The following is an 18,929-nucleotide window of genomic DNA, read 5'->3' on the forward strand; positions in this document are numbered from 1 at the left end:
GTGTGTGTCTTGGAAGAGTTAAAGAAAATGTTCTTTAACAATTAGTTTTTACCCCCCTCTACATATTTTTTGAATACAGTTAGGACCTGGTAAAAGGTGATCACAGTGCAGAGTAGTAGTTCATCCATCCTTGCATCTATCCATTTTATTTGGAGGCAGCAATCTGAGTTGAGACGCCTAGACCTCCCTGTGCCCACCCATCAAGACCTTCTGCATTACTGCAGGTTCTGCACCTCTCTGTCTCAGTATCTGCTCCTTTCTATCCTCACTTGTGAACAAAGTTCAGAGATACTTCCACTTGGGGCAGCTTCTCATTCCAAACCAAGATTGGACACTCTACTCTTTTGTGACCGAGAACTGTGGCCTCAGACTTGAAACTGCTAATTCTCATCCTATCCATTTCACACTCAGCTGCAAATTGCCCCAATGAAAGGTGCAAGATGTCAATTGATGAATCTAAAACACACACACACACATCATCTGCAAAAAGCAGAAACAAGATCCTAAGGCAACCAAACTGGACACTGTCCACCTCTTCACTGCACCTAGAAACTCTGTCCATAAAAAGTAATAACTTAGTGGATAGGAGCATCCCTGGCAGAGTCCAAGACCCACTGGAAATGAGTCCAGCGACGCAAACCAGTTTCTTACGGAACATATACAGGAACTGAAATATCCCCATTGCAATGGGCCCAGTACCCAATTCTTCCTAAGCACTCCTCACATAAGACCCCAAGAAATGAGGTCAAAAACGTTTTCCAAGTCCACAAAACACAGGTACATATGTTCTTCCCTTGAATATCCATTGGAGCAGTGTTTCATGCCCAAGATGAAAATTGATCCTAATGAATCTAAGCACTGTCCCAAACTTCCACAAAATGTTGCAGTGGCACATCAACTAGAACAGCCCCAAAACATCCCTCAGTGTGATGTTGAAATTCTGCTTTTTTGGATGGATGTTGAAGATGTCTTGGATCAGGCTTTTTGCCAGATGCTCTATAATATATTTGTCTATACCAAGCCAATTGACATCTTACACTGCCACTGGTCCAACTATGTATCCCTATGTGGTGATCGGTTAACAGCTCAGCGCTCTTCTCTTTTCTCAAGCCATACAGCTATAGATGTGATGAAATTATTACGAAATCAATCATCAACCTGCGACCTAGATTGTTCTGTTGCAGGATATGCTCAAACATAATTTTTGTAGTAGAAAAACTGTGATTAGAATAGAAGTTGCCATCCTGGAAACTGTAAAATTGTTTTGTATTTATATATAATATGTGCCCTCTGAATTGGACATTGAACATGTTTTTCTGTTTCTATCCATGTGTCTGAGAGATATTGATGGCTAGTGACATTAAGTGGCATTGTCCAGGATCTCTGTGGCTCAAGTGTGCCTCAGCAGCAGATTTTCACCTGCACAGGGGTTAACTGGGTTAACTTTAGATACACACAACGTGGATATGTACACACAAATTTGCTCACACATACACAAGCCAGTGCCACGACCTTTCCAGTGAGAGCGTGAAATTGGTCATGGCATTTAGGATAAGATGAGTTGTCCCAGCAGCTTTACACATACACATATAGACACACACTAGCCTACACACACACACACACACACACACACACACACACACACACACACACACACACACACACACATACACACATACATACACAAACATACACAGTTGCCTATGACAGGCCATCTAAATGTCCACACATCCATTAGAGTAGTCTCCTCACTCAGCAGGTTTTGTCCAAACATTCAAGAGTGAAAATAAGATGTTATCCTCTCCTTGGCTTCACAGTCCAAAACACACACATTCATTCATACTCACACACGCGCACCCCTTAGCTTAACTCTGTTTTTTCTTTTTGCATTAAGAATAAATGTTCTGTCATGAAACTGTTGAAAAAGAAAAACAGTGACATTAAAGAGTCACTGACAAATGCCAAACTCAAAAATTAGCTTAGTAAATAACTTTTTTCTGTTGTTTTGGGTTCACAGTGCAGCGACTATGTGCAGAAGATTAAAGCAAATAGAATTAAAGGAACTTAAACTCAGTTTTACTTATGTGCTGTTCTTTTTTTTGCTGTGAGTACTGTGTGCAGATGATGGAGCGCCATCAAAACCTTTTGTATGAGGAAGAGAATGAGCGTTTGCGCTCTTCTTTTAACTGCCAAACACCAGTCCCTCAACTAATTAGCAGGCAGGGAGAGAGAGAAGGTAACGCAATGTTGAATGAAAAGAAAAGAGAAGAAAGAAAAACTCCCCCTTTCATTTGGTATGGTAATATTTCCTGCTCACATACTCACTGTGGCTATGAGAACAAGCAGTTGGGGGACAGTAGAGACAGGGGGAAGGGAGAGAGGAATCGGAGAGGTGGGAAGCAGGGAGAGATGTAGAGTGATTTGTTTTTCAGATAGAGGTGAAATGAAGGAAGGAAGTGTGGGAAGATAGAGGAGACACAGAGCTAGAGGAGGCAAAAAGAGGAATGAAAGAGTGATAGAAGAGTGGAAAACTCCCGCTCTTGGACTTATCCCCAGCGGATAAGACGAAGAGTGAGATGTAGTGAGGTTTTTCTATTTGGAGTGCAGAAAGAAAAGTACCTTTGATATGTGAAACGGTTTGGGGCATAGAGATGCTGATAGACCGGCAGAAAAGCACAGACAGATGGGCAGAAAGAAGAAAAAAAAGCATGGACAGACGTACAGGAGGGAACTTATTGTAGGTAAGACATCAGATAGACCTCAGGCCAAACAGCATGGCAGACAGATGAGCAGGCAGAGTGACAGAACAAACAGGAACATGCAAACAGCTCAGTGCTCCTGTGGAATTATGTGTCCCAAGACGTGCCCCTGCCTGTGTGTAGTTGTGTCTCTGTGTGTGTCTTTGTAGACTTGTTTCTTTTTGTCTCTTGTTGTTTCTGTGTTGATGCTTGAATGCATACATCGCATTTCAAGAGAATTTTCTTGCTGTTTCACTAAGTTGTGCTAATAATCAGCCAATCAAGCAGTCAGCAGTCCTCTTGATGCTGACTGCAAACATTTATTTGTTTTAATTGTTAGATGTAATCTAAAAATTTAATGACTAAATATAAAAATACCAAACTGCAAGGGTGCAGACCACAGCAGAACTACAAAGCACTTTTTTGATAAGTGGATCCTTGTGCGGACCTTGTGCATGTTGTAATTATGCTGGCATTAATTTTATTCATGTATCCATTGCTTTTTGTTTTTTGTCTCCTTTTGTGCCCCACATTGTCCCCTGCTTATGGATTATTTCTGGCCTTTGCTTCCTCTTCTGTTTCCATCAGTTTTTCGGTTCCTTTTTACTTGTACTCCGTTCTCTCGCATGCAGCACGAAATAGGAACCTCTTTCCCCATTTTGATCTACTCTCTCCCCCTCCCTCTCGCTTCCCCTGGCTTCCCTCCTCCTCTGTGTGTCATACATAATAGGACCAGTGCAGGTCTGCATGTGTCACACATGGGAGGAACTCCTGTGTTTTTTAATACATTTTTAATCCCACCATTTGAAGCCCCCCTTGTCCACTATAATTTGTACTGACTGCTGAACAAAATCAAAGGGCTTGTACTTGCTGCTTCTCGCCTCTGCTGCACTCTGCTACAAAAAAATGCATTTTTTATCACACACACACACACACACACACACACATACAACCACACACACCTTGGTATGTTTATTTTGACATGAAAGTGGGACTCTGAGAGAGCGCTGGCAGTTACAAGTCATTCCTCATTAGTAGCAGTGATTTCCCTATGCTCTCTGCGTGTGTGTGTGTGGTTGAATGTAGTGTTTTTATTTCTAATATAGCAGAGAATACATCAGTATTATGTGCCATTATGTGTATTATTCTTCTCTCTTTAGATTAAAAATTTCAGTGGGCCTTCGATTTTACAGTTTTTTTACATTTTCTCCACTTGCTCATTTATTTCTCCAGTTTTTACCATCCTGATATCACTCTTTGTTTTATAAAAGCAAACATTTCACTTTTTCTGGGATGATTTTTCTGTACAGTTTTGTTTTGTTTTAGTTTGTTTTATGTATTTTGTATTTTCACGCTATGACAGCTGTGTAGGTTTTAAGTTTCTGTTAATAAATAATTTTTTTACATGGGTATGATATTAAATGTATTATATTACTTATATGTACAGTTTAAAGTATGTCACCGTACACAAATAAAAAATGTACATCCATATATATTTACGCAATGTAATTGTTTTTCACAGTGCGAAAGCTGTGCACCACTCTACAATGACAAGCCATTCAGGTCAGGTGATCAGCTCCAACCTATGAACTGCCGACCTTGTCAGTGTCACAGCCACGCCCTCTCCTGTCATTATGATGCCTTAGCTGATGACCATCCAGATGAGCATTATCGAGGAGGAGGAGGTGTCTGCGACAACTGCATGCACAACACCACAGGTACAGATTTAGCAAAGGCAAATTATATGCTATATGGCTAATGCAGAGGCCTAGGTTTGAATCCACCCCAATGCTGTTTGGTGCATGTCTACCACAGGTCTTTCTCCCAGTCTTCTCTCCAATATAAACGAATCAATGAAACATTTACAAATGCAGATATTGAAAACCCAGTTAATTTTACCAAAAGATGAGATAAGACACTCTGAGTGTTGTGAAGGGCCACTGCAATAAGTTGAACTCAGTTCTTCTCAATATTTATCTCTTTACATCTCTTTATAAGATTATTGGTGTGGTCCTCCACGAGTCCCAGTTTCTAACGTGGCCCCTTGGGAAAATGACTTTCCCATGCCCATAGTAGATTTAAAAAGTGAGGAAAAGATTGTAGAAACACCCTTCAAGTGCATTATGTTGATGTTGTTTAATTACATAGCCTAATCTGAGCAGAGCTAAGGCGAGTGTAAATGAGTAACCCACAATTTGTTGTAACAGTAAAACAATCTAACTCTCGTGTCTTTTGTTACATTAGAGTTGTATAATCAGATGACTCCAGTGATAACCTAAAGCATACTCTGCTTTATTCTCTTGAAAAATAAATAAATAATAAATAAAAGGAAATTAATGTTGTATTCAATACCTAAAACTATTGATTAATACTGAGAAGTCATCTGGAATTTGTTTACTGAGGTCATTTCACTGTGTTTTCTTCATGTCGATGCATTTTACTAATTTGCATGGGCTGTCTTAAATTCCACTTTGTTTTTGTCCTTATAGATACTAATAAACGTAAAGACACTGGTAAATTTAATCGTTCTTATCCCTTTTGGTTCGGACTTATAGCCTCAAATCCCTCCTATGTGTAAATTCAATCATGCAGTAGTTATATTTTTTCGTCAGGCTAAAAAGCATCTTACCATTTAAACAATTATGGTTAAACTGGACATTTTCAGCAGAGGTATCTCTTTTGTGCTCTGTGTGATTTCTATCTATTGACTTTTTTTCACCCTTTATCACCTTGTTTCTCCATGTTTCCTATCAGGTAAGAACTGTGAGCAGTGTATAAGTGGGTTTTTCAGGCTCGAGGACTGTGATCCCACTTCAGTTGATGTGTGCCAGCCTTGTGACTGTTACACTGCTGGAACGGACAACGGCAGAATGGACTGTGTGCAGGTAGACACCATTACATTCAATATAGAACGATCTTAATAATCAATACAGGATGTGTATATTAAGACTATTGTAATTATAAATACACTCTTTGAAGTAGTAATTTTACAATAAACATTGCAACACCTATTATGATTGCTGTTAAGGAAATAGCATGCTATTGGTGATACCTTTTAAGCGTCAGCAAATACAACGCAATGGACAAATTCACTTCAACCATGATCCGTCTGTGCAAAGTGAAGAGATATGGTTCTTTGACTCTGTTTTGAAATGCGTAACTTTCACGTTTATAATCTCAGAATACTTACATTTTATTATTTTATATTCACATTTTTATTAGAAAAATTAGAAAAGAAGAAGAAAGTAAAATACCGCTTTACCACGTTAATCTATGATTAAAATCTTTCCCTCTTTCTCCGTTTGTCACTTTCAGATAGGAGGTCAGTGTCACTGTAAAGCTGCAGTAACAGGCCGTCAGTGTGCAGACTGTTTGCCTGGTTGGTTTGGTCTCACAGCCTCAAATCCAAATGGTTGCAGTTCCTGTAACTGCAATGGCATGGGTGTCATGAGAACCTCTACAGGGGCAGTTTCCAGCTGCAACCGTTACACAGGACAGTGCCATTGTAAACCCCATGTCACAGGTAAAAAGATCTCAAACCACTGAAGAAAGCTTAGTTTTTACAGGTGTAAATGGTGAAGGTCTTGTTTTTGAAAGAAATCAAAATCTTGCGTTTAAAGTTGTTTGTGTGTGCATCTGTCAAAGGAGACTGTTGGAGCTGCTTCTTTCAACAGCACTCTTTATATGTAGGTGTAAAACATGAGTTTTTTAGGCATCTTCCTAGATCCCTAGATCCTTTTCCTGAAAGTCAAGCATTGAAGTTGAATGTTGAGTTAAGATAATACGCTGAAAAGGGTAAGATCAGCTATCGTTTGACCTTGGTATGTTAACACAACAGCAAATCACATCGGCTAAAAAAAAAAAATTTTTTCACAAAATCTCCTTAATAACTTTTTGTTAATAACTTTTTGAGTTTTTGTTATTCCAATGGTTATTTAATTGTCCAGTAGCAGCGTACATAGGAGTGCTCATTGAGGTGTACGCAAAAGCAAAAAAAGTGGGGATACTGGGTCCAGATGAAAAACATGCACACTGATGAACACACACACACACACACACACACACTCATATCCCAAACTGTTGTGGCAGCCAAAATAAACAGGCTTTTCTGCTGGCGGTGCTTCCAGCCGTCGTGCTTCTCTTTGTGATAAATGGTTTCACTCTCTCCCCTGTGTGTCTTTGAAGACCAGGCTCATATGAAATGCAAAACCGGCCAACGCTCCTCAACTCAACGCATCGTGGTTATTGCTAAGCCTTGCTATCAAGGGTCCACATTGCGTGTGTGAGTGCGGGCATGTGTATAAGTGTGTGTTTGTTTGTGTTTATGTGTATGTTTAAAAAAAATGTATGAATGTGTTCATGCACTTTTGTCTTTGCTTAGCTATGTATTGTAAATTGTAAGAGTTTCTTTGTGTGTGTGTGTGTGTGTGTGTGTGTGTGTGTGTGTGTGTGTGTGTGTGTGTGTGTACACGCAACCCATCAAGGACTAAGCTGGTATTTAAATCTCTAATTCAATGCCAAGTTGATTAAAACAAACTGCTGCAGCCCCTTGTATTTTTCACACTCCTTCTTACAAGACCCATTTAGGTTTTTTTTCTGTCCTTGTTTGTTTGGTTGCTCCCACAGGTATTTTTCAGAAATGAGATTTGATTATGGCAATTTATTATCGCCAAGCTGATACTTTGAGTAGAGCAATGGCAGGCAAGCTTCAGAAGGACGGAATTGAAATGTGTGCACGGAGACTCAGATACACACATGCAGAAACACATGCACACTCATAACAAGGTGCCAGAGTGCAGTGTGTACATAATAGTGTTTGAAATGGTGATGCATGAGCCTGTTAACCAGCTGGCTACTGATAAAAGGGCTGGCCATGTCCCGAACAACACACACACACATATGCACACGTGGACACCTCAGAACAAAATTACATCCTTTCTGTTCTGATCTAATATCTTCTAACACAGGCTGTTCTCTAATGTTCTCACTTTTCGGTCCCTTTTATTGATCTCTTTTTGCCCCCCTTTTTTCTGTTTGTTTATCAAAAGTCTAATTGCAAAAATATGATTCGTAAATGGTGAGTTGGTCAGGTCACTGCTCTAAAAGAGAACACTTTGTAAGTGATGTTTTTGTTATAAGTGTATGATTCGTTATAAATTATATCATTTTTGGGGGGAAATCTACCTTGAGTACAATATATCAAATCATTGTTAGGTTTCTAACCATCAGTCTGCCAGCCTGCATATTTACCTGCTAATACACTCAGTTGGACATTTGTACTCTACACACACTGACACATATCTTCATTTCACTACTGTAAAATATGATATATGGAGAGAGATATATTCATATCTATAAAATCATTAAAATGGGCAGACCAGGGGAAATGCCAAGTGTCTACCCCACACAGAATAGGCCCCACACACGCACACACATTAACACAGATGTACAGGTATGTTATTATTAATGTGTGTGTGCGCACACACTTTCATACCCACCCACATATGAACACCCGCTCCCTTATAAACGGCTATGGTGACTGCTTTGCCCCCGAGCATCCATTTAGGGACAGATTGCCTGTCATGGAATACGTATGGCGTATTCAAATAAGCCCTGCATGCACACACTGCATAGTTTAACTAGTCGTATAGCCTAAGATTGTTTTTTCTATAAAAACATGCAAATGTATGGACTTTGTGTTTACTAGTATTTGTAATTATTATATGCAGTAATAAACTTCAAAAGAGTGAAAGGAGTAATATTTAATAATGGTGTAATGAAATGCTGACCTAATCAAGTTGAAAGTTAATTAAGACTAATAACTAAACTGAAATGTTAATTTTGCATATGTTACTCTATAGCTCTTTTTGGCCTTTAAAGATAACTCAACTTTTCCTGTTTTACAAAAGATCATATTTTTAAAATTATTTTTCATATCCATCCTTCCATTTCCTATTTTTCCCCCCTTCATTCTTTTCTTGTAGTTGCTTAATTTATTTATTTTCTGCTCAGTAAAATTAAGTGTTTGGCCTTAGGTAAGTGATCCATCATATGTAGAGGGCCTGGCCCTAATGATGGCAGTTTTATACACTCACCCACCATTTCTCTTGCTCTCTCTCGCTTAGACAGACACATACACTTACTCTCTCATACAAAGGTCTGCAAACAGAGGAGTGCTAACTGCTAGTTGGTGAACAAGCGATCACCAATTTTTTTTCTTGTTTCCCATTTTTCTTTCTTTATCTCCCTTTCTCACTCCTGTTTTCATCGCAGGCCTTTCATGTGACCGCTGTGAGTTTGGTTATTGGAACCTTTCCCACCCAGACGGCTGCATGCCATGTGACTGTGACCCTCTGGGTTCCCTCAGTCCATTCTGTGAACCTGAGGGGGGCCAGTGTGAGTGCAAACCTGGCGTCGGTGGCCTGCGATGTGACTCATGCGGTAGAGGCCTGTTTGGTTTGAACCTGGAAGGATCTTGTGCCCCCTGCGACTGCTCACAGGAGGGGACAGTACCCGGGACAGACTGTGATCCTTACACAGGGCAGTGTGTGTGTAAGGCATGTATGACATTTTTACAATGTTTTAGACACTGACTTCCATAAAAATGGAAATAAAGCACAAATTGGAGTTAAAATTCAGTATTTTCTGTTGTAAAATGTTCTGCTTTGATCTTCTGATTATTAATATAATACTAATATAGATTAAATGATAGAAGCACAAAAAGGAAAATAATGCATTATTGCTAGTGTGTGTGTGTGTGTGTGTGTGTGTGTGTGTGTGTGTGTGTGTGTGTGTGTGTAGTCAGACAGACCGGTTTAATCCTTGGCTCCTGGCAAATTTTTTGTCCAATCCTGATACTTTAAGTTACAAGTTTAGTATGAAATCTTTTCTTTCCACATTTGTTCCATCTTTCTTTCTTCAGGAACATGTTGAAGGCCGTCGCTGTGATTCTTGCCGTCATAATTTTCACACCCTGGAGCAGCGAAACTCTCTGGGCTGTCTGCCGTGTGTGTGTGACATCAGTGGAACGGTTTCAGGGGGTGTGTGTGATATGCAGACCGGACAGTGCCCATGCAAGGAGGGAGTAGAGGGAGTGCAGTGCACCAACTGTGCTCACAACTACTATAACCAGGCTTTAGACGTTGAGAGTAAGAGAACCCCAAACTGCAACTTAAATCCATGATTAGTTACACATTTATTTTTCACTCAATAATAAAACACTCAAATGAAACAAAATTGTTAACAAATTATTTAAAAAGTGCAAATTCATTCAGCCCTACTGATTTTGTTTTGTGTCCTATTAGAGGGCTTGTCCCACGGCTGTGTACCCTGTATGTGTCACCCTAAAGGAACAGTCAGCGGGTCAGTCTGCGACAGTGCCACAGGTCAATGTGTTTGTATCCCAACACGCTATGGAAAGGACTGCAGTAGCTGCCGACCTGGTGAGTTCAAAAGAAGGGATGAAAAAATGATAAGAAACTTTCACAAATAACTGTAGCATAAAAGTTCACCAATAAAATGACTCTGAATTTTGAAAAGGGGGGATGGGTGTTTCCGGTCTAAAGCTTTTGCGTTTTTCAGCCACTCTCTGCCAGGAATCAACCATAAGCATCACAGCGAATAAAATGAAGGAAAAAGCATCCTTCAGTTGTGCACCTGTTTGGGTTAGTGTTGCAGGACAAGAGGTTGCAGTTTACGTATAGTGTCAGTGAAGAAGAAGAGCCTTCATATCATTTTACAATGACAAGTTGGGAATTGATGTGTTGATTAAAATGTGTAAAAATAATGAATAAATAGATAATAAAGTAGACATAAAGATAGAAGCTGTCACATTCTTTGTGGGTATAAGGAAACAGATGTATAATTGTGCTATAATGTCTGATCATGCTGATATTTCAATGCATTTCCGCTTCCATTCCTGCAAGCTGACTGTTTTAATTTCCTTAACTGCCAACTCATGGCAGCCATTCAGTATTTCTTGCCCAAGTGGCTAAATAGAATATCTAATTTGTTTATCATCTGGCCGGCCTTGAGAAAAATAAACTGAATTGATTTGTGATTTGGAACCTTAGTGCTTAATGCAACCTCAGACACAGTTATTGGTTTTGTGTTAAATATTATTACAAATAAATGACAAACGGTGGCTCAGTTTAGTTATTAGCAGTGGCACCAAGTGGTTATTTCAAAATGATAGCAGTTGTGCTCAAAATCAATGAAATTTTGATGTCATTAGTGTAGTTCTGAAAAAAAATGAATCACAGTTGACATTGTTTGGCATATGCAACAGACAATTGTGCTCTCTATCAAAAAACTTTTGGGAAACAAATAAAAGACGATAAAGGTCTGGATTAATTATTTTCGATGCAATATAACATGAATGCTTGAAGTTAAATCTTCCAATAGCAGATCCTGGTCTTAGAATGACAAATGTTGATGATGTTTTATAAAACATCAAGCATTATCATGTGGATTTTCAAAAAAGTAAAAAGAAAATTAAGCAAAGAATAAAGAAGCTAAATATTTTTTTACATTTCTGTTTACATTACATTTGTGGCAGCAGTAGCTGAATAGCTGATCAATAGCTGAGTCCATGGACTATTATACCGCCTAGGGACCGACTGGGGTTCCAGCACAGGAGCTGTTAAGGCAATCATCATGAGGAATATGAAATGTTTGAAAAATAATATCAACAGGGATGCGTTCAATTACACCGCCAATAGGACAAATCCAGAAAATCTTTGCCATCTCATACCACAATAACTGCATTCATTTTAGATTTAACCTCTACATTGTATCATATTTCAACCCAATATTCAATTCAATTCAATTTTATTTATACAGCACAAAAATCACAACAACAGTCACCTCAAGGTGCTTTATATTTTAAGGTAGACCCTACAATAATACATACTGAAAGAAAACTAACAATCATATGACGCCTTATGAGCAAGCACTTTGGTAACTGTGGGAAGGAAAAACTCCCTTTTAACAGGAGGAAACCTCCGGCAGAACCAGGCTCAGGGAGGGGCGGGGCCATCTTCAACGACAGGTTGGGAAGAGAGAAGGAAGACGGGATAAAAGGCATGCTGTGGAGCCAGAGATTAATAACAAGTATGATTCAATGCAGAGAGGTCTATTAACACATAGTAAGTGAGAAAGGTGACTGAAGAAGAAATACTCAGTGAATCATGGGAATCCCCCAGCAGCCTACACCTATTGCAACATAACTAAGGGAGGATTCAGGGTCATCTGATCCAGCTCTAACTATATGCTTTAGCAAAAATGAAAGTTTTAAGCCTGATCTTAAAAGTAGAGAGAACTGGAAGCTGGTTCCATTGAAGAGGGGCCTGAAAACTTAAGGCTCTGCCTTTTAAATATTCTAGGAACAACAGGTAAGCCTGCACAGATATCACAGGAAAGCGTGTAATAGACACACTGGTCCACTGCATGTATTTCGCGCTTTGTTCCACTTTGTTGTGTTTAAATACGTTTCCTTTTTTAGTATAATTTTTTTACCTTTATCTATTTTGGTCTTTTAGTTATTGTATCAATGAGTTATATCTTGACTGCTGTAAGTCTCAACAAACTTTTAGGATAAATGAAGTTTCTTATTCTCAGTTTTGTTTATTATTCTTATTAAGGAAATGACCCTTGAGCTGTCAGACTCATATCAAAAGACTGCAGTGTATAATTAATTGCATGCTCATTACTTTATGTTATACTTATCTTTTCGCAGGCTACTACTTTTCTCCGGATCAGGATACATGTTTGGAATGTGACTGCCACCCCATTGGAGCTTTGCATCGCAGTTGTGAAAGCCAGACTGGACAGTGTGTGTGTGCCCATCCCTCAGTGGGAGGCCGACGTTGTGACCAGTGTCGTGAGATGTTTTTTGGATTCAACCCTGGTCTGGGCACGTAAGTATAAGTTTGTTTCTATTAATTGCACCACTTGTATAAACACACACATCTCATGCACAAATTCAAACACAACAGCAGATGCAGTGTCTGTGAAGACAGTTTACAGATTGCTAGGCAGACATATGACTTACATGAGTTAAGAGCTGCTTTGACCTTTACCGCTCATGTCTCTACCTGCGGGCTGTCTTGCACGCACGCACACACACACACACACACACACACACACACACACACACACCTATACACAAATGTTACTTTACACTTAACCTCCATGTGATGGTGGTACGCACATGCACATCCGGTCCTCTCGACAGGGTGTCACAGCAGATAGATGGTGCGCAAACTGTTTGACTAGTGATCCAGTATGTATGTGTTTGTGTGTGTGTTAGCTGACCTTGCCTGATTGCTGTATTCTCCAGTGTTAAAACATTAAAGGATGAGATCAGGCTGTGGCTGAGATCTCCTCACAGTAGAGAGGGATCGGACGATGGAGGGAGGAAAAGCAACAGTAATAGAGTTTACTTTGCAAGGACACTTGAAAAGAAAATCACATGGAAGAAAAGACTTGACTAATAAAACATAAGAGAGAAAAGCAGGGTTGGTGATGTGAGTTGAGTGGGTAATATCAGCGATGCGAAAAGAAAATCAGAGATGCTCAGACAGATTTTGCAAACGGCATTAATGAACAAAATCCAGAATTATCATTTAAACTGGTGTTGTTTGGTTGCTGGTTGTTTGTTTTTTTTCCGTATCACACTTGTAGAGAAAAAAAAGACTAGCCAAGTCATGAGTTATTACTCGTTAATCTTCTGCTGGTCTCTCCACTTGATAAATATCAAGTAACACATGTATTTTTACATGTGTTTAAATATGGATGCTCTTAAGCAAGACTTCTTGGATTTTTTTTTTTTGAAGTAGTCTTCAGAAATAGTTCCCCTTGATTCTTAAAGAACAATCCAAAACTCTTGTTTAGATGTTCACTACCTTTTGTTCCATTCTCTGTCAGGATTATGGCACACTACTTGAATAATGTTGATTCCAGCTGTTGAGTAAGTCCAGGCTCAGGGGAGGCAAAAGGATCATCATCATGCTCAAAAATGAATCCACGTGGTTTCAGAATCTGACCGTATTTTTTTGTGTTTGTAATTCCATCCACTTTATTAATATCCACAACACCCCAGACTGAAATGTAGCTCCACAGCATCACAGAGCTTCCACTGTGTTTCACAGATGGCTGCAGACACTCACTGTTGTACCTCTTTCCTAATTTAAGGCAGTTACACGGGGTTGCAAAAAACCCAAAACAAAAAACGAAATTCAGAATTTCCAGGGTCTGAACTTGCCGTGTAACCTGTATACACAACTTTTTTGCTGAAAATTGGTCCCTGAAAAACTGTGGAAAAAAATGGAATTGGCGTTATAACGTTAAATATAACTTATAACTTATTATTGATTCATAGGTCAGTATATAGTGGCTTAACAAACTGCAAAACATTCTACTGAAACAATCCAGAGGAAAATCTCCAGAAAGTTTGCAAACCTATTGCTGAAAAGCACTAGAAAAAAATTTAAATGGTCAAAAAAATCAGGCCCCTTTAAAGAAATGACTAAAAAATTAGGTATAGCTCAAGGTTTTTGCAAAGTACTATATGTAAATGCAGAATCTCATGGTGATGCGAAGATATTTGGTACCATAAATTTTTTTGGTACTGCCTATGTACCTGTCTCATGTTTGAGACTGGTTGCATAAAAGTAAACAAATGTCTCAATGACATTGTGCATGTTGCTGGAACATTTTCTCAAAAATTAAATAAATTGTACTTCTTTTTGCTATTCTGTTATTTATTTTTTACACAAACACCTTACTGTGTTAAAAATCTGGTTGAATGATATATGTTATATGCCGGTACTCTTAAATCCTCTCTCTCTCAGTAACGCACACATCCGGTACTTTGAAGGCTGATGAAAAAAGAAAGACTGGGTGTGATGTTGGTGTTTTCTTTCTCCTTGGGAATGGAGTGAAGGTCGAGTCACTATGGCATTTGTATGTGTGTGTATTTGTGCCTCCGTGTGTGTTTGTGGGAGCACCAGTTGACAGGACAAATTTGCGGCTCGTTATGAAGCTGTGGCTTTTCACACAGCAATAAAGAAGGTGCAGTGTTGTGTGTGCGTGCGTGCGTGCGTGCGTGCGTGCATGCGTGTGTGTGTAGTTTTGGGGGGGGGTCAACAGAGGGAGAGCAACTGAGAACATATGAGTACAATATGCTGTAGAATAAAAAAAAAAAGCACACATGGATAATGTCTGTATGTGTGTGACAGTAACATGGTTTGTACAGTTTTACTCTGCTGGAGCGCTGTGCATGTGTGTGTGCCTAAAATCCTCCTGCAAGCAGACTATTGTAAGTGTGTGTGTGTGTGTGTGTGTGTGTGTGTGTGTGTGTGTGTGTGCGTGCGCGCGGTCTGAGGTGTGAGGTAGCTGGCCGGATGATCACCCACTTCCCATCCCCTGTGAGGGTAACACCACACTGCTGACCCAGACACATGCACCGCCAGACACACACGAACATATAGTCACAAGCGCTCACACTTCGACAACTTGAGGAGAAATGCAGCTTTTTTGGCAAAGTTAGCTTCACAGCTACTATATAAGGTGGTGGGTGGGCTAGATGGCAGTGAGAGTCTCGCTCACAGTGTTAGGGAAAAGATCCACCACCTTTCATTCTCACACATGCCCAGTTGTCTTTGAGCAAACTTTTGCAGCTAGATTTAACAATGCACTTTGCTTTCTTTTGTACCCCACCCCAATACAGAAACACACCCGGTCAATAGTATTAACAAAATTACATTTTTTTTTCCTACTGTGCAGTTATCAAACTACAGAGTGTGAATTTTATTATGTCACTTAAAATCATTTTAATGATCAAGAGGTTTTTTATGCCAGTGGTTATGTTGTGTATTGATTTTTTTTGTCTTTGCATGTTACTGTGAACCATATCTTTTTAGTTATAAAAGAAAGTGAGATTTCTTTGTTTTTCTTCTCTTTTTAATAAACAGATGCCATCCTTGTGCATGTGATCCAGTGGGGAGCATCAATGGTTCGTGCCATCCGGACACAGGGATCTGTGCATGTAAGCTGTTGGTAACTGGAGATAAATGTGATTTATGTCAACTTGGGGCAAGTCATTTCGATCCTGGGAACCACTTTGGCTGCACTAAAGGTCTGTTTTACGTGTTAATAAACACACACATCAGAGCACCAACATGCCAGTAATCAGCCAGTAATCCTCAGTACATCAGTGTGAAAGTTAACATAGTACTTTTTCTAAGTTTTAATTTGTATTTTGTGTGTTTATTTATATACTTGTTTTTGTCTCTTCCTGGGCAGCACCCTCCCAGCAGCCTGCACCAGTAGGTGATGCACTCAGTTACTCATCTATTCGTCTTTCTTGGCATCCACCGGACTCCCCAAACTCTCACATACTCAACTACACACTCATTAGGGATGGACAGTCAGTGCATACTGTCCAAAGTCGCTATCCTTTTAGTATGTATCGACACAGCGTATCACACACATGTAAATATTCTTTGGTCTTTCTCCTCCCTAAATTAATTTCCTACCTATTCCTTTGTTCTTTCCATTTTAAGGCCCTGAATCTTTTGAAGACATTAGTCTGTCTCCCTTCACCAACTACTCTTACTGGCTTCTAACAGCTAATGTAGCTGGTGCGACAACAAGTGCATCAGCTTCATATCGAACTTTAGGTGCACCACCTGAAGCAGACCAGCTCCATTTAAATCTTGTGGGAAGACCAGGTCCAACTAGTGCTAGCTTTAACTGGAGCACACCACGAAATGATACAGGCCCAGTGGAGAGGTAAGTAAAAAGGGAAAAGAGGGAGGTGTGGTTAAAGACTTAGAGGCATACCGCTTAGGATGGAAAAGAAACATATGAGTCTTTAAATGCACAAACCATTTTCAGCTGTCACAAATGTGGTAGAAGAAACTGGGATGTGATTTGCACCAGCAGCCTGCTTCCATAGCTTTAAATCACTGTCTTTATTTTGAACCAGTGACCGTACAGTTTACGTGGTATGCATCTTATCCTGTAGGCCTCTGTGATGTTCCAGCACTAGTTTTAACTGAAAGATGTTGAGTGATTGTGAGCAATGAAGAAATACAGACAAAAAGAAATACTTATTACTGTTGTTGTCACACATAGGTTTGTGTTATCCTCCATGGAGTCATCCAGTGAAGCAGAGCCTGCCATTCACTACACAGGCTTATCTACAGAAGCTGTGTCAAGTGGTTTAAAGCCCTTCACCCAATATACTGTAATACTAGAGGTAGGTATGACAAATGTCCACTGTTTATGGCACAACTGAGTACAAAGATATGTATTAATCAGCGACAATGTTACAACCACCTGACTAATGTGGTGTAGGTCCTCCTCATGTTCCCAAAAAAGGTCTAAACTGTGATGCAATCCCATATGTCCCATTGTATCAGGCAACTGGTCCTGTAACTTTGGAGTTGAGGCACCCAATGATTAGACTCCTTGAACTCTTTGTCTTGTCCTATTTTATTACCCTGCTGTAAAAAACAATCAGAAAACAACATTTCCAAGAAGGGGTATTCATAGAATCCAGTCATTAGGGATTGGTTTTACAAAACCTTTGAAAACTTTTCAATTCAATTCAGTTTTATTTAAATAGTGCCAAATCACAACAACAGTTGTCTCAAGGCACTTTACATTGTAATGTAAAGACCGTACAATAATACAAAGAAAACAGAGAAAACCCCATTTTACCCCCTATGAGCAAGCGCTTTGGCGATAGTGGGAGGGAAAACCTCCCTTTTGACAGGAAGACACCTCCCGCCGAACCAGGCTCAGGGAGGGGCAGCTCTCTGCTACATCTGCTTCACATTTCTTTGCTCTCAAATAGGAGCACCTTTTTCCCTTTTTATGTTGAGTGTCACTGGTTAATCAGTTTTTGTGAAGCAGTCTGCATTAAACTAAACAAGAAACAGGTGTAACCTTAGAAACCAGTTATTATTGTGAAACCGGCCCCCGATTTTGCTACCTTCTTCCATTTCCATTATTCTTTCAAGATACTTACATGCCTGTAATGGTGCTTTCAGTGGGACAGCGTTCTGACACCATTCTGTCTTAGCCAGTATTAAGGGTTTCTGTCATTTGTGCAGTTCCTCTGTGAGATTGAACCACTTATGTCAGCCTTTACTTCACACGTGAATCAATGGGACTTCTATGCCAGTGACACAGTCACTGGTTCATCAGTTGGAGCACCATGGTAGTTACTACACACTGCATTTACGGACCACCACACAAGGCTTGCTATTTAAATATACCGTACTCTTTCCCAGAACCATCACAGTTGTTCACCCATCTGTGTTTTTAATGTTGTGGCTGATGGTAGCTATAGCTTTAAAATAATATAGAAAGTAAGCTTGAACTACTTTTTAAAAATATTTATATTTACATATTTACATTATTTACAGACTAAAAAATAACAATGAAAACTGTTTAACCTTTTCAACAGGCGTGTTCTTCTGGGGGATGCACTTCTAGCCCACCACTGTCTCTTCTGACAGCCTCTGCCCCCCCACAAAACCAGCCCCCTCCTAGAATCACTGCCATAGGACCTCATACTCTGCATGCTTCTTGGGAGCCCCCCAGTGAGCCTAATGGTATGACCACAAATATACACACTCGTATGGTAATCTCATCTAATGTGTAATACTTACTTTTCTGCTTTTTATCCATTTTACATTATTCCTTGTTCTTCTGTCACACCAACTCTCTTCTTGTACTCTTTCACTTTATCTATAACTCTTCTCTGTGATTTTCTCTTGTCCATCCTGGTCACTCCCAACGTAACCCTTAGCATTCTGCAGCAGTATCACTGTCTACATACCATGCATCATAGAAGGTCTCACTGCCAAGAGAAAAAAATTGCTTATAGCTTTGCAATTAAGAATACATTGTTTATTTTAAGTAAATAACAATTGCATTATAATGTTAATGCCTGTTTCAAAATTAATAATACAGTAGAATAAATGACACACATTTTGTACATGAAACACTTACCTAGTGGCAAAGCTTCAGGGCTGTGTCATTCAAGACACATGAGAGTCAACTTAAACCAACTCACACACACACAAATGCACACACACACACAGAAATACACACTGAACTGGAACTGCCTTTTGTAAATCCAGAGAGCTTTGTATTGGCTCTAAGGCTCAGTGTAAA

The 18,929-nt window shown here is 39.6% G+C and overlaps 1 protein-coding gene across 7 annotated transcripts in view; it reads left to right on the top strand.

Annotated features, from left to right (window-relative positions):
- Nucleotides 1-18,929, top strand: part of ush2a (Usher syndrome 2A (autosomal recessive, mild)) — a 221,115-nt gene that overhangs the window by 47,455 nt on the left and 154,731 nt on the right. For 6 of the 7 annotated variants that reach the window (XM_085267418.1, XM_085267410.1, XM_085267383.1 and 3 more), the window contains 12 exons: nt 4,261-4,456; nt 5,493-5,623; nt 6,054-6,261; nt 9,012-9,295; nt 9,661-9,886; nt 10,043-10,180; nt 12,475-12,655; nt 15,713-15,876; nt 16,044-16,202; nt 16,304-16,532; nt 16,878-17,001; nt 18,217-18,364. In XM_085267418.1, coding sequence (XP_085123544.1) covers nt 4,261-4,456; nt 5,493-5,623; nt 6,054-6,261; nt 9,012-9,295; nt 9,661-9,886; nt 10,043-10,180; nt 12,475-12,655; nt 15,713-15,876; nt 16,044-16,202; nt 16,304-16,532; nt 16,878-17,001; nt 18,217-18,364 — 2,188 coding nt within the window. Of the gene's footprint in view, nt 1-4,260; nt 4,457-5,492; nt 5,624-6,053; nt 6,262-9,011; nt 9,296-9,660; nt 9,887-10,042; nt 10,181-12,474; nt 12,656-15,712; nt 15,877-16,043; nt 16,203-16,303; nt 16,533-16,877; nt 17,002-18,216; nt 18,365-18,929 lie in introns of those variants that run through there. The other variant, XM_085267435.1, reaches the window with a different exon arrangement.

This window comes from Mchenga conophoros, linkage group LG1, assembly GCF_057382185.1.
Source record: "Mchenga conophoros isolate Kocher_MC1m ecotype Shallow Benthic linkage group LG1, M_conophoros_male_GT1.1, whole genome shotgun sequence".
NCBI classification, from domain to species: domain Eukaryota; kingdom Metazoa; phylum Chordata; class Actinopteri; order Cichliformes; family Cichlidae; genus Mchenga; species Mchenga conophoros.